Raw genomic sequence first — 14,705 nt, 5'->3', positions numbered from 1 at the left:
GTCACGCAAAATCTCCGGGTTCAAACCAGTGGGGTGCAATAGCGAGCGGGACGTCTACTGTACTACTACTTTCCTCCCTGTTTGCGTTTTGTGTCTGTCTTACTTGAGCAGCTCGTAGGAGGCGTTGAGTAGCTGGGCGCGCGTGTCGATGAGCTCCAGGAGGTCGGCCCAGCTCTCGTTGATGGCGTCCTTCCACTCGGCCATGGCGATGGCCTCGCTGTGGCCCGCCTCGATCAGCTCGTCGATGGTGCGGTTGACGGCGTCCACGCGCTTCTGCCCCTGCGCGCCCGTCTCGCGCGCAAACTCGCGGAACTTGTCCCTCAGAAGCTGACGCGCGCAAGACAACAGAGTTACACTCTCACTACAATTTCGGGAATGGTTTCAAAATTCATTTTTTGTTTCGGTTTTTTTCTCCCGCTTCAAATAGGGACTTTGAGGAAGTGGAGGGAATGATGAATTTTTCCAACTCGTAGTCAGTTTTAGCAAAAAAAAAAAAAAAAAATCAACTTTGTTACAACGCACAAAAAAAAGTCAGGATTTGTCTTTAAATCAGATTTTTTTTTCTAACAACATAAACAATGACATCTTCTATTACGTACATTGTTCACTTTCTTTTTCCACTTTAAAAACTGCTTTTTATCTCATATTTTTCTGTCATTTATTTTTACTTTTGCAACACTTTTCAAACTGTGTTTCTTAGTTTATTACACATACTTTTCTTTTATACTTTAAGTATGATGCTTTTAATTCTGTGCTTTTAATTATTTTTGGCCTACGTTATATTATATGGATATATTTCTTATACTTTGAAACAACACACGTTTAGACAGCATTTTTGCTGACTTTTTAAAATGTTTTTTACACTCGAAATTAGTTTTGCCTTTTATTAAGTACATATTTTGCTTATTTTATTTTAGTGTACTTATTTCCAACACTTTAAAGTATTCAATTTTTTATTCTGTACATTTTTTGCTTATTTTAATACATTTGTTTTAAATTACACTATTGTATTATGCTTTTAGGCAATGATTTTACACTTAAACAATACACTTTCGATTCCGTGCATATTTTTTTTTCTTATTTTACAATATTTTATCCAAGCTATTAAATTATTTAATTTAACTACTGTACAAAAATCAAAATACTTTAAAGTCTTAAAGTATTGTGGCTTTTTTGCTTGATGAGGTATTATGTTTTTTGTTTTTATAATTTGTCATCTTTTTATATTGTAAAAATTACATTTTATACAGCTTATTCTATTTTAAAAGACACTTTAAAAAATTATATGTTTGATAGTTTTTGCTTTATTTATTATAGAATTCCCTCATTATTTGTAACAATCCGCTGCTTAAATGGTTATAACACTGCAACAATTATGCTAGTTTTGTTAGCCTGTCTATGGTATTTCGCATTAAGCTAGCGACTTTTCATCACCTTTTTGTTTTTTTGCTGAATTTGGCATTAAACTTCAACCGGGAGAGACACTAAACAACTTGTAGCCATCATTTGTTTTAATTCTAGACGGCGACGATACCGTGACGTGGTCCAGGTCCTGACCCATCTCCTGCGAGGACGCGGCCACGTCGCGCTCGGAGATCCACTGCTCCAGGTCGTCCACCTCGCGGCTTAGCAGAAAATGGTGGTACGCGTGCTCCAGCTTCCTGCGTCGGTCCTCGGCCAGCTCGCTCAACCCGGCGTACTGTTTGTCCACCTGACCCTGACGCCGGATGATCTTCTCGCTGCGTCGAAAGGAATCCGAGAGATTCAGCGTTTGATTTGAGAAGACATTTAGTCGCATTTGTCGAAAAGTGGCAAACCCGTCGGGATGGTCCTCCGTGAACATGTTCTGAGCTCGCTCAGACAGATTCCGGATGGAGTCGGCGTAGTCGTCCACGGCCTGCTTGACGATGTTTTGACGCTTCAGACTCAACATGGCGCTCTGCTCGTCCTGCATGGGCAGAAAGACCAAAAGTGGGAAACTGGATATGAAATAACGGTAACCCCGAATGCAAATTTGGTCGGGCGTAGGGACGAAACCCGCTGAAACAGCTACTGTCCATCATTGCCAGACAGAGGAGCAGCCTCAAATTTTTGGTTCTTATTTCTTTTCATTTCATATTTCTTGCTATTTCGTCATATCGTCGCTGTCCTGTGAAAAACACTTATGTCCATTTTTTTCAATTTTCTTATTTTTACGTGAATGGTGTTTCCACGTTACAGCGTTAACGTGAAAATTATTATTTTTTCCAAAATTGGACATAAGTGTTTTGATGATATAATATCCAAGCATCCATAGTAATTCTAATATTTGATCTGTTTTTTTTTTACCAATATATTTAAATGTTTTTTTACTAGTTGCATATTTGGTGTTTTTACCTAATTGTTGTTAATTGTTTTTCTTTGTTATTTTCGAGCCTTAGTGCATTTTTTTTGTAAAATATTTTTGTTGTTGTTTTGTTTTATTGTCATTCGCGTGTAATATTATTCTCATTAAATATTTCCATGTTCCACATTATGTGTATATCTTAATGTTGCATTTTATATTTACATGATACGTTGTATCTAATATTTGTAGTTTGTGTGCTATCGTGCTAGCTAGCTAGCTAGCTAGCGTGCCAGCTCTATCTAAAAAACTATCTAAAAAAAAATGTATTTTTTGGGAGGTACACAGATTTCAGGTCAGGAAAACCGTTTGAAAGGTGTCATTTTTCTTTTTTGTATCCCCAAATCTTGGCATTTGACCAGGGGTGCATAGACATTAGCTCTACCTTGGGCTTTTCTTCAACAATCATGTAGAGCTCCTGCTCGCCAATCCACGCTTGGGCCTCGTCGGCGTCGTTGTAGAACTGCTGCGCCCGATGCGATGCGTCAAGCCTGTCCTTGCGTCGCGTCATCTGCTCCCGCAGCCGTGGCCACGCCTCCTCCAGCTCGCGCAGCTGCGCGGCCAGCCGCCCGGCCTCGGGGCCTGACTCCTCGCCCGCCGCCGCCGCCGCCGCCATCCGGCGTCCTCGCTCCAGCACCTCGTCCACGCGGGGTTGGTGGCCCTCGATCTCCCTCTGCAGTGTCTGCGCAAGCGAAAGATTCGCTTATTAGATCCTTGTCGTGGAAAATTCAGTTACCATCAAACTACTGCTATATTGAAATTAAATTGCATTTTTCACTGCTTTTTTACAGGTTTTTTACTTTTGTTGATCATTGTCAGATTTTTCAAATTCATCAAATTTATATTTAAAAAAAAAAAACTGTCCATTTCTTTTGTAAAGTTTGAAGCTTAAAACTGTCCATTTCATTTGTAAAGTTTGAAGCCTATTTTTCATGTATTAATTATTGATATGGTTTGTTTACTCACATGAAAAAAAATCTTTTTCATCTTTTGTAGGTGTCATTTAGTTAGTGTCCCATCTGTTATAGCCTCACATTATTATTATTATTATTATTATTATGTTTTAAAAAAAGAACATTTTTGCCAACTTCTAAAAAAATATATATACCGGTAATCACCTTTACATTGCTTTCATCATATTATTTTAGTAAGTGTATTATAATAGAATAATATATCTATATATGTATATAAAATATTATATAGAGTATCATAATAATTGACCCCTGTTCAAATGCTGGGTATCTGTGATATTAAAAGATGAGACCAACGCAAATCATTTCAAAACATTTTCAGGCAAGTAAAAATAAAGTGAGATAAAGTGAATGTGGTTGCACAGGTGTGCACATAATCGACAATCAACAAATCACATTCAAACTCATATTAAAATGGGAGTCAGCAATCACCTGATACCATTTACAGTGCCTCTAAATAACTCCAAATACATTTCAGATGTTCTAGTAGGCTTTTCCTGACATTTTCATTGCTTTTAAGCAGAAGCTTGGAACTACGTTCAAACCGTTGGAAAAGTTTTTGAACTGATTTATCTTGGCTGATATTTGAACAGGATGTGTGTCGATTTTTTGTCCCCACCGTGTATTATAAATATTCCATCTTTTTTTATTGATATTACTCCAGCCAACCTGTTTGTCAATCCATATCATCTCAAGATACCTGGTTCCGCTTAAGCAGCATCTGCACTGTTTGCAGATCGTTTCCGTGATCTTGCGACAGCGCCAGCGGCATCCGCTCTTCAATCCACAGCTGAAAAACAATCAAGAAAATGTTCGTAAATCTCAATGGGGGGGAAAAAAATTAAATAGATAAAAATTTTTTTGAAAGTTTCACCAGCTCGTCAGCCAGGTCCCTGTAGAACTGATGCACGGCCTTGGCCGCCTCCAGCTTGCCCCTGCGCTGGCCCAAGGGTGCGATCAGCTGCTGGAACTGCACCTGCAGATTCTGCTGCTCCGCTTCCAGCTCGGGCTGCCCGGGCTGCTGCTGTTCGTCGCGCCCGGCGCCACCGCCGTGCATCCTCAGCGCCTCCTGGAGTTCCTCCAGCTCCCGGGCACGATCCCGCACTTGGTTCTCCATCGCCTGGTCGTCGAGATACGTAAGAAATAAAATCAAGAACACAGTTACTGTCAAGGCGTGACTAACTATTATGAGGAAAAAATGATTTTAAAAAAATAAGAAAATGCAAAATGATTGTTTTGCTTGGATTAAAAATGCTGGGAGGAGTTTGTGTTCCACCAAGCCACCAATGAAATGTCAAGGCGGCAATTTTTTCGCCTTCTGTGCTAGCATGGGAGCCGTAAGAGTCCCACCTGATGTTTCTTGAGCAAAATGTTTGCGTTGGTCAGGTCTTTGACGTCCCCGCCGCCGTTGACGTCATCGCCGGCCGTGCTCTGCAGCTGCTGCTGCAGCTCGCCCAGCCACTTCCTGATGTCCGCCAGGCTCTGGTCGAACAGCTCCGAGCGGTTGGCGTCGAACAGCAGCCGGGCCTTCTCCTGCGTGGTGGACTCCAACATCTCCCACAGCTGGTGGAGGGCGGCCAGGCGCTCCCGCACCAGCGGCTCCAACTCTGGCTTGGAAGCCATCAGCTCCTGGCCCTCCTGCGGATTGGATCAACGAACAAATGTTTCTCCATTTATATGAATGTTGACTTGCTAAGCAGAAAAGGACGAGGCTAACAAAAGAGCCTCTTGCCTCAAACGTGCTGCTTGGTGGAGGTAATGAAGTAGCAACCGGATCTGCATCCAAATTTCTACATTTCTTCCTTTGCCCTTATGTCACCCCTTTACAAATGTTGGTGGAAAATTTTGTCTTGTGTCATCACGCTGGATGACTTGCTGACCAGCAAACAGCTAACAAAGCAACCGCTTGCCTCATACTATATGTACTTAACGCTGTTAATTAAGCTACTTAAAGTGGAAGTCGAGTCAAAATTGTTCGTCACAATAATGTTCTACGTGCGCTCACTAGTCTAAACATGGTACGGTATTACTATTCTGATTAATAATGCGTTTGTGGAATATCTCATAGAGCTAGCTGACTTGCTAACCAGAAAACGGCTAATAACATTACATCTTGCTTCATACTTTTGGTGCTTGCCAGAGGTAATGGTAGCTGCTTAAGATAACTTGTGTCCGCATCCAAGTTTCAAGATTTCTTCCTTTGCCCAAATGTCACCCCTCTACAAATTTGGGTGGAAAATTTTGAGTTGCATCATCACACTAGCCAACTTGCTAACCAGTCAACTGCTAACAAAGCAACTTCTTGCCTCATACCTTTGCTGCTTAGCGGAGGTAAAGCGGCGTAGCTACGTAAGGCAACTGGATCTGCGTCAAAATTTCAAAATGTCTTCCTTTGGTACCCCTCTACAGATTTTATTGTAAAATTGTGTTTTGTCTCATCAAGCTAGTCGACTTGCTAACCAACGGCTAACAAAATGACCCCTTACCTCGTGCTTTCGGTACTTGATGGAGGTAATACGGTGGCTATATAAAGGAACTGGATCTGCATCCAAATTTCAAGACTTTTTTTAACGCTAACATTAGGTGAAACTTTTTTTTTTACAGCAACAAACGGCTAGAAAACTCTCGCCTCACGTTTTCCGTGTTCGGAGGAGATAATCATCGTCGCGGTGCTGCAACACACTGGCACTTGGCCTCTGACAATCAAATGCTAGCTCCAGCGCTCATACGAGATCTCATCAAGGGTTACCTGGTCCACTTTGTCCAGCCAGTCCTTGTTGGAGGCCAACTCAGCCATGAAGGCCTGGTGCTTCAGCCACTTGCTGTGCAGGTTCCTGGCCTCGTCGTAAGACGTGTCCTGAGCGGTCAGCATCTTCTCATTGATCCACACAGTCAGCTGGCATTGGACAGAGATGGACTGGCATCAGTGGACGCTAAATGCTGCTACACCGCCACCGACACAACAACAAAGGCTGAGCTCACATCTTGAGTGTTCTGTAAGAAGTGCTGAAGATCTCGATTGTCTCGCAGCTTCTCCGACACCTCCTGGGCTCTCACTTTGTTTTTGTTGTGCCTGAATGTGAAAGAATAGAACAGAAATGACTTCTTTCACTCTTTTCCTGCAGAGAGGCTCCTGTTTCAGAAAAACGCCGGGTCCAGTAACGCAAAACGGCCATCAGAGTGTATACTCGCACTTTTAAGTGAATCGATATCCATTAGCGCTGGAACCTGCATTGTGGGAGCTAATGGGGGTGGGGAAAGCATCCTGTGTGGCTCTGTGAGCTACACGGATCAAATTGGGATGTTTTTAAATGCCCAATGAGCTCGTACAAAGCAGAATTTTAGGGGAAAATATTCCTCAAGAGTCGCGCAACATTTTTATTGAGGACAGAAAACTCCAAACTGGTGTGTGTGTTTTATAGGGCCCGGCAGCTTTAACCAACATCTCAATCTCGTGATTGGACGTTATTTTGGCTGACTCCCGACTCGGACTGGCTCTTAAGTACATGATATCGACAATTGAGTCGATAGATGTAGCGAGTAAACTACGCACCTGTCACTGATGGAGTCCATTTTGTCCTGCACTTTCGCCGCGTACAAGTTGCCGCCGTCCACCAGCTGCCTGCCCACCTGGAGAGCGCCGTCAATCTTATCCTCGTTGGCCTCCATGGTGCACAAAAAGTCCTCGTGTTTCTTCAGGGCCTGCTCTGCCCCGTCCAGAGTGTCGGGCTGGTCCATGTGGGCCAACGTGTATTCCTGCAAAAAAAGACGGCAAAACACCAAGTCTGGATCTGTATCACAATATCAAAGTTCCTTCCTTTGTGCCGTTACGCCAACTGGCTTTTTCATCAGAACAAGACGAACAAGATACAACCTCTCGCCCCTTGCTTTTGTGGAGTCGATTATCACTCACCTGGTTGTTGAGGATGGCCTCCACCGCCTTGCCGTCCCTTAGGAACTGCTGGAAGCCCAAGCACTGGTCCAGGAAGTTCTTGCGTCGGTCCCACATCTTCTGGAGCTCGTACCAGCCTCGGTCCAGATCGCCGAGCGTCTGCTCCAGCTCCTGATACTGCGGGTCATCCTCCTGGCCGAGCGTGACCTGTGTGCAAGTATCCCTGATGCCGCGGAAGTCCTCGCCGTGGTTGTCGATGTCGTCGCGCACGGCGTCGTGAAGGCTCAGCTGCTCCTCGGCCTCGGGCAGCGAGGCGGGCATCTCCTCCGAGGCCACCGCCTTCTGAGCCCTGAAGAGCCACGATTGGAAGTCGTCCAGGTCCTGCAGAAATGTCTGCAGCTTGCTGACTTCGCCCAATGAGTCCTCGCGGTCCTTCAGGGTCTTTTTGAGCTCGTCCCAGGCCGCGTCCAGCTGGGCACGCCGGGCCAAGATGCCCGGAGCGTTCTCGGGGTTGTCCGTCGCCAAGCGGGCGGCGTCGGCCCTCAAGAGATGGAGCTTGGAGTCGATGGCGGCCAAGTCGCGTTCCATGCCGTACAGCTTCCTCTGGATGGTCATGACTGCGACCAGGTCGTTGCCCAGGTCCTGCGTGGACTCGATGACGCGGGTCTTGTCGCGGATCCACGCTGTAGTCTCATCGCACTCCAGCCCGTAGTTGTTCAGGCTGACCGCAGAATCCACCTTCTTCTTCTTGTCCTCCACCATGGCCTTGAAGGCGTCCCACCTGAAAGAATGTTTGGCTATTGAGCTCTTTAAAGATTACCAAAGCCCCTATCCCACTGAGGGGCGAATGTTTCCAACTGTTGGTGCATTTATGTATTTTTTTCAATTTGATTTTACCCGGAGCTCAAACCCCCCTCAAAAAGAAAAGAAGAATCACCTTTGATTCAATCTCATCTGGCATTCCTTGACCTCTTTAGTGCGAGGATGTCTGCTGTCCTCCAGCTGTTTCACCGCTTTGTTGACGTCATCCACTCTCGACTGAACGTTGGCCATATCCTGAGCCAGAATGCTCAGCCTGGAGGCAAGAAAACACATTGAAAAAGACAAAAGACAGCTAAATTTGGATCCAAATAATGATCCATTCATCCATCCGTTCTCTGTGGTTCTCAAAGTGGGGCCAACGTGTATACTGTATATTTTAACAAAGTGAATTTAAAAAATACAACTTGATTTCAATATTAAATGTTTTATTCTGGAAATTCTGACTATATTGCTGAAAAAAATAAACCTATTATTACTTGAATTTTTCGAGGTAGGGATGTCAGATTGACGTGATGGCAATCAGATCAAAACGTTTAATTGGCCCAAAGCAAAGGTACGTTTTGAATGATACTACATTTAGTTCAAGTTGTTGCGTATTATTTTGCGGACCCCCCAAGTTTGAGAACCACTGCAACCCTACATAGTTTTTTGTTGTTGTTGTTGTGGTTCGGCATTCATAGATTTAAAAAAACGACGCTTTTTTTGTCTTTAGGTCAAAGGGAAAACGGTATTGCTTTGGCGCAATATGGCGGCCTCCTGGTGCCAATGAAACAACATGAAGTGAATTGAGGGGCTTCATTTGGACAAAAGTAGCCCTATGGCACCAAGGAAACAATTCCAAGTGAGTTATGGGTCTTCACTTGGAATAAAGTAGCCCTTTGACACCATCTTGTGTCATCAATAGGCAATTACAAACCCTTTTTGGGGGGTCGTCAATAAACATTTTCGACAAACTTTTTCCGACTGTTCATCAATGTGCGAGCTGTAAATAGTAAGTGGGTACCTATTCTGGACCACTTCCAGGTCTTCCAGCTTGTCGGGCACCTCCAAATCCACGAGCCAAGTCTCCTTCTGGCCCATCCAGAGCTCGCAGGCATCCGTCTCGCTGAAGATGGTGTACAGCGCCATGGTGTCATCCAGCTTCTTCTGCCTGACGTCGGCCAGAGACATGAGCTCCATGAAGAGGTCCTTGATGTCCTGGAGGCGGCGCTGGATGTCGGGCGTGTTCAGCAGCTCCTCGGGCAGCGCGTTGGCCTGCTTGGACAGCGCGTCCATGGTGGCGGCCGTCTTGGCGGCCTCGCTGCGCAGGTCGTCGTGTCGCCGCAGGAGCCGCTGCGTGGTGTACTCGTCGTGGCCGGCGTCGTCGCTGCTCATCTGCCGCTTGGCGTCCAGCAGCCAGCCCATCAGTTCATCGGCGTCCCCTTGGAACTGGAAGAAGCGCTGCGTGTCGTGGAGGTTCTGTTTCCGGAAGGCCGCCAGATCCTCCAGCTGCCGCCACTGCCTCTCGACGCTGTCCGCGCGCTCTCGGATCGTCGGCGAACCGAAGTGGTTGTCCCTTATCATCTCGCCGCCCTCGGTCATAACCTGGCGCGGAAACCAGGCAGAAGTTTGTGCCGCAAGTAGTCTAAACGCAGTATTCCGATTAATATTAAGTTTGTTTGGGCAGACTTTCGTACCTGGCGCAAATTGGCTTGGCGAGCACCCAGCTCGTCCTCGAAGACGCTGTGCTTGCTCTGGAGAACCAGGACGCTGGTCAGGTCCTTGCCATAGTCCAGCGAGGAGAAGATATTCTCCTTCTCCTTGATCCAGCTCTCCAGCTCCGCCGCCTCCCACAAGAAACTCCAGAAGCGGCGAGACTGCGTCAGCTGGGCCCGGCGCTGGGCGGCCAGGGCGAGCAGCTCCTGGTAGCAGAGCTCCAAATGCTCCACCCGATCTCGGATCACCTGGGGATCGCACGGCTTGTAGCCTGGGAGATTAGGAACAGGACGTTGATTTGTGAGTCTTTGGCTTTCAACATGTTGACAAACCGAAGGACGTTTAGGCTCCTCTTTTGTGCTGCCACTATTGTGTGACATCATGCAGCAAGAGTCTCTGCAACAACCCAGGCTAAACTTAGCTCCTCCCAAACAGACAAAGCTTGTCTCTCAGTCAAGAGGTTACTACTTCGACATACTTCTTTGCATGACCAGTTCTACGGATTTGGCATATGTCCTGGTTTCAGGACATACCTCGGTTTTAAGGTGTCAGTTCGGTTCACGTACGGTAAGGAAACAAAATGCTAAATATAGAACGCCTTTTTTGTGGTAAACAGGAAAACACGAGGTAGACATGAAAGTTACAGTAAGACTTACTCTCTCCGTTGGCGAACTTGAGAGCAGCAGCACCGGCGTTATGGACTCGGTCGGCTTGTAGGGCAATGTCGTTCTCCAGCAAGGCGTGTTTCTGTAACAAGTCTTCCACTTCCAGCAAATGTTTCCCAATGTCAGGAGACAGCAGACGAACCTGACCAAGAAGGCGTAAACAAACCCAATCCGCCTCAGAGACTCTTATCAATTGCTTTTAACACCGTGTCAGTGCTTATACCTTCATGTCATCCATCCAGTTGATGATGTAGAGCATCTCCTGGAAGATCTTCTGCAGAATCAGGTTCTTGTCCAGACGGCCCCGGCGGGCCTTGAGCAGCTCTTGCAGGTAGTCCCACAAGCGCAGGATGTTGTCCTTGCGGGCGTCCACCCGCTTGGCGTCGTGGTAACGTTCGGCCTCCAGCTCCCCGGAGATGTCCACCAGGGCCTGGACGCGCTCCTCATAGGCGGAGATGTCCGTTTCGATGGCGTCATGCTTCTTCTTCGCCGCCTCCACCGCCGGCAGGTCGTAGCCGAAGTTGTCCTGGAGAGACGGCGACGCTTTTTGGAATCTGTGATTCTCAAATGGCGGATGCATAATGGGGTCGGGGACTCGCGGATAGCAGTCAAGAATTACAGGGACCTGGGTTTTCGACGGTACCAACATACAGTTTCAATGTGGTCATGCAGCACAAGTTGGCCAACTGAGAGTCGTAGTTAATGCAAAAAGCCAAAGAAAAAGCAAATTGTGAGAGTTCGTTCTTGGATGCCCGCTGAAATGAGGATGTCTTGTTGGACAACGGTTTGACATAAAGCAAAGAATAAGGTTAGTCCTTTGCTGCTTGAATTGCCGCTCGAGGCCCACACTTATTCAGACATTTTACCCCAAAAAATTCATCAAACGTTTTTCATCCAAACATCTACTGTATTTATACATTTATTACCGCATTATCATTAGTGATGAACGACGGTGCAATCAGACTTCATACAAATCCAAGGGCCCCCTGTAATGACTGAAAACTCACTGCCAAAACAACAAAGAAGTAGAACCATTTTCCATGCTGAATAAAACCCCATAGAGGATGCATTTTTACCTGCTAAAAGGGAAACTTGAAAGGAAGGCTACTTCCCTTAAAAGAATTCAACCTCCTTATAATTCATTTCTTCACAGTGAGTCACAAAAACTCCACTCCAAAATGGAATGATCCCTGAACTCCAAAATAATTTCAACCCCCAAATGGTCCAAGCTGACTCAAAGTCGCTCTGGTTTACCTGAGCTACCAATCGCTGGTTCTCCAGAAGCCACGTCTCCCTCATGGCGGCCTTGCGGTCGAACCGTCTCGCCATCTGCTCCAGTTTCTCCTGGCGAATCAGCTCGTCCCTCAGGACCCGCTCGCGCTCATGCTCGGCGCGCTCCAGTCGCTTCCATGCCTGTGGATCCCCCAAAAATTACGTCAAGGTCACGGCGGTTGACTAAGTCATTAAGAGCGCCAGGGGTCGCAGTTTTTCCGACAAGTGTGCAAGGGTCAGTCGCCAGCTGAAATTTGTTTGCAATTGTCCGGTTCAGTCGCATTGTGGTGCGGGACGGCTCACCCTGTTGATGTCGGCGACCAGCGCTCCGTCTTTGGGCGTGTAGACTCTCTGGTTGTTGGCCCTCATGCGACTCTGGATGGTAAAAAGCAGCACTTCCAGGTTGCCCTTCTCCTGGAACCTGTTGGGACGCCATAGTGGTCATAATGATTGGCATGCCATATTAACTCATTCACTGCCATTGACGAATTTACTCGTCTTTTCACAGTCCAGCCATTTAATCCTCGGAACTTTTTTACATTTTTTTCATTTTTTTTCAAACGTTAGGGTAAAAGAGGGTCTGAAAATGTCTGGCAGTGAATGAGTTAATACATGTCAACTGAGGTCATGAAACCTGGAAAAAAAAAAATAATCGTAGTCTGACAATTTTTCAGACTCTGAAAAGAGCATCTTGGGAGAAAGAAAAACACAAGATTGTAGTTGTGTGCCCGGCCCCTAGGGGGAGCCTAACTCACTTGGGCGGCTTCTCCACTGTCCTGTAGGTGTTGAAGGCCTGCAGCTGCTGCTGGACGCCCGACAGCGAGTTGGCCAGTTTGCGGTTGTTGAGCACCAGGATGGTCTGCTCGATCCAGGCCAGCAGCTCCGACGCCAACGCCTCGTACTTGTTCACCATCTTCTCCGTGGAGATGGCGTGGTCCAGGACTTTGCCCACCCGCTTGCCCTCCACGGCAAGCTGCTTCATCTTGGAGAAGTAGTGGTAGAAGGCCACCACGTACGTGATGATGGACTTCTCGTCCGGGTTCTCGGTGAACACGTCCTCCGGGTCCAAGAGCTTGGCGACGCCCAGCTGCTTCTCGGCCACGTTGAAGGCGCTCTGGAGGTTGTGTGTCGGGTTGGACCTCTTCAGCTGGTTGAAGTCCACCAGATCTGGTCTGGAAGGCGTGGACAATGGGGGTTGGTTTTTCAAAGAAAGACAAGAAGAAACTAAAACGATGGATGTATGGCTAAAATGAATGATACATTTAATCATGTATTTGTATGTCTACTATTACTTTTAATAATAGAAATACAAAAGCTTATAAAGACAGAAAGAAAAGTACAAAAAAAGGAAGGAAAGAAGGAAAGAAAGATATAAAGATAAGATATAAAAATATGTTTTCCAGACAAAATTCCCAGTTTGTCTTACCGATGTTTGTGTATGAGAGCGTTGAAGGCCATGCCGTCTTTCCAACTCGTGGTGAAGTTTGTGATGTTCACACTGGAATAACTGTGCAAAAAAGAAAAGATTAAAAAAAAAAAAATTGAGAGAATTTTTTTCTTTTCCTCTTAACTAATGCAGAAAAAGAAAAACTTGTTTCCGAACTGAAGCAAATGCTAAGCTAAGCTAGCGACTGACCCTGCCGTCTTCATCTGACACCACAGAAGAAGAGCGTCCTTGGCCGAGCGCGTCTCCTTCTGGTCAGCCTGGCCCGTCTCCACAATGATGTCTTGGATCTGATCGGGATGACAATCGCTAGCTAACGTCAATAAAGATACAAAACCAAGCATTTCATTTCATTACAAAAATAAAAAACACAGTAAAGAGTGATCATTCCTGAATTTCCCCAGCGTGGAGGCCAATAATTGGAGCACACATGACAAACAAATCCTCAGAGGTGGCTAAATTTAGCTCTCAGAAACTAAAAAGTCAAAGGCGGCCTTTTCCCCCCCCCCCCCATCTTTTCAGCAAGGGCTGAATAATGCGGAGGGCCGTATTGTTTGAACTAAAAATAACTGTCGCTGTCAAATTAAAAATAAATACCCCTTCTGAGAAGGCAAAAGACGTCCTCAGATGTTGGCCGCTTGCTAACGGCAGCTAGTAACAGCAGTGACCGTCAGAAGAATAAAAACCACGAGCAGCCATGATTTGGCCTTCGAACACATCAACATTTGACACCATGCTCAAATGACCCTCGTACAAGTTGGTCAAATCCGCTAGAATTGGTCCCAAAATGGCTGCTTCAAACCAAAATGGACAACTTCCTCTTCAATGTCACGTATGGGTCCTCGAGACTTTTTCGTGCGTCCTGTTACGATACACAGGTCCACCCAATTGCATGTTGATTTGTGAAATTAATTTTCCCATTCAGAGAGTCCTCAAAATAATAAAAATAAATGATAATCATCTACATTAAACAGGATAAGCAATAATGTGTACATTACACATTATACAGCAAAAAATATTGGCATTTCAGCATTACATATATATACATATTTACATTGTCATGTTTGGGATCCTTAAAATAAAACGATTCCCTAACTATGTCGATCCTACCTGGAAGCGGAGGATGATAGTCCAGATGAGGCCGAGGATGAGGCGGTGGTTGCCATCGACGATGTCGTGCGAGCCCATATTCTCCAGGTGGACGCGCTGCTCCTTAAGGAACTGCAGTGCCTTGTCCACATTCTCCAGACAGTGGATGCGCATCCTGCCCTTGGTGGGCTTAGGCTAAGGGGGTGGTCAATTGGGGGGTGGTTAGACAAATACGCTAAAAAAAAAGTTTGGGGTTGAATTTACTCCATTTTATTTTATCAAGTGGTTGCACAAAAATAAAGTCAACTAGATGCAGATACATTTTTTGAAGTAGCCTACACATACGTCGACTTAAAAAAAGTACCTGAATCCAGATAATTTAATTTTGTGCAACCACTTGATGAAAAAAAATAAAGTAAATTCAACAAAAACATTTCCAGCGTATAAGGCCTACAAGACAAAAATTCATAAA

The 14,705-nt window shown here is 45.6% G+C and overlaps 1 protein-coding gene across 1 annotated transcript in view; it reads right to left on the bottom strand.

Annotated features, from left to right (window-relative positions):
• The window catches only part of sptb (spectrin, beta, erythrocytic), a 32,045-nt gene that overhangs the window by 8,948 nt on the left and 8,392 nt on the right, over positions 1–14,705 (bottom strand). Inside the window, exons 3-24 of the mRNA XM_086050184.1 lie at positions 14,255–14,428; positions 13,337–13,434; positions 13,127–13,207; positions 12,456–12,872; positions 12,004–12,121; positions 11,683–11,841; positions 10,652–10,954; positions 10,420–10,570; positions 9,745–10,034; positions 9,072–9,652; positions 8,184–8,321; positions 7,268–8,027; positions 6,908–7,110; positions 6,337–6,427; positions 6,104–6,250; positions 4,705–4,992; positions 4,229–4,474; positions 4,055–4,144; positions 2,769–3,065; positions 1,818–1,948; positions 1,535–1,739; positions 104–327 (exon numbers count right to left, since the gene is read on the bottom strand). Coding sequence (XP_085906310.1) covers positions 104–327; positions 1,535–1,739; positions 1,818–1,948; positions 2,769–3,065; positions 4,055–4,144; positions 4,229–4,474; positions 4,705–4,992; positions 6,104–6,250; positions 6,337–6,427; positions 6,908–7,110; positions 7,268–8,027; positions 8,184–8,321; positions 9,072–9,652; positions 9,745–10,034; positions 10,420–10,570; positions 10,652–10,954; positions 11,683–11,841; positions 12,004–12,121; positions 12,456–12,872; positions 13,127–13,207; positions 13,337–13,434; positions 14,255–14,428 — 5,192 coding nt within the window. The remainder of the gene's footprint in view (positions 1–103; positions 328–1,534; positions 1,740–1,817; positions 1,949–2,768; positions 3,066–4,054; positions 4,145–4,228; positions 4,475–4,704; positions 4,993–6,103; positions 6,251–6,336; positions 6,428–6,907; positions 7,111–7,267; positions 8,028–8,183; positions 8,322–9,071; positions 9,653–9,744; positions 10,035–10,419; positions 10,571–10,651; positions 10,955–11,682; positions 11,842–12,003; positions 12,122–12,455; positions 12,873–13,126; positions 13,208–13,336; positions 13,435–14,254; positions 14,429–14,705) is intronic.

The sequence above is a fragment of the Filicampus tigris genome, chromosome 13, assembly GCF_054856515.1.
Source record: "Filicampus tigris isolate MCC_2025a chromosome 13, RoL_Ftig_1.0, whole genome shotgun sequence".
Classification (NCBI taxonomy): Eukaryota; Metazoa; Chordata; class Actinopteri; order Syngnathiformes; family Syngnathidae; genus Filicampus; species Filicampus tigris.
The sequence above is the reverse complement of the archived record's forward strand: the minus strand, read 5'-3'. Positions and strand labels throughout refer to the sequence as shown.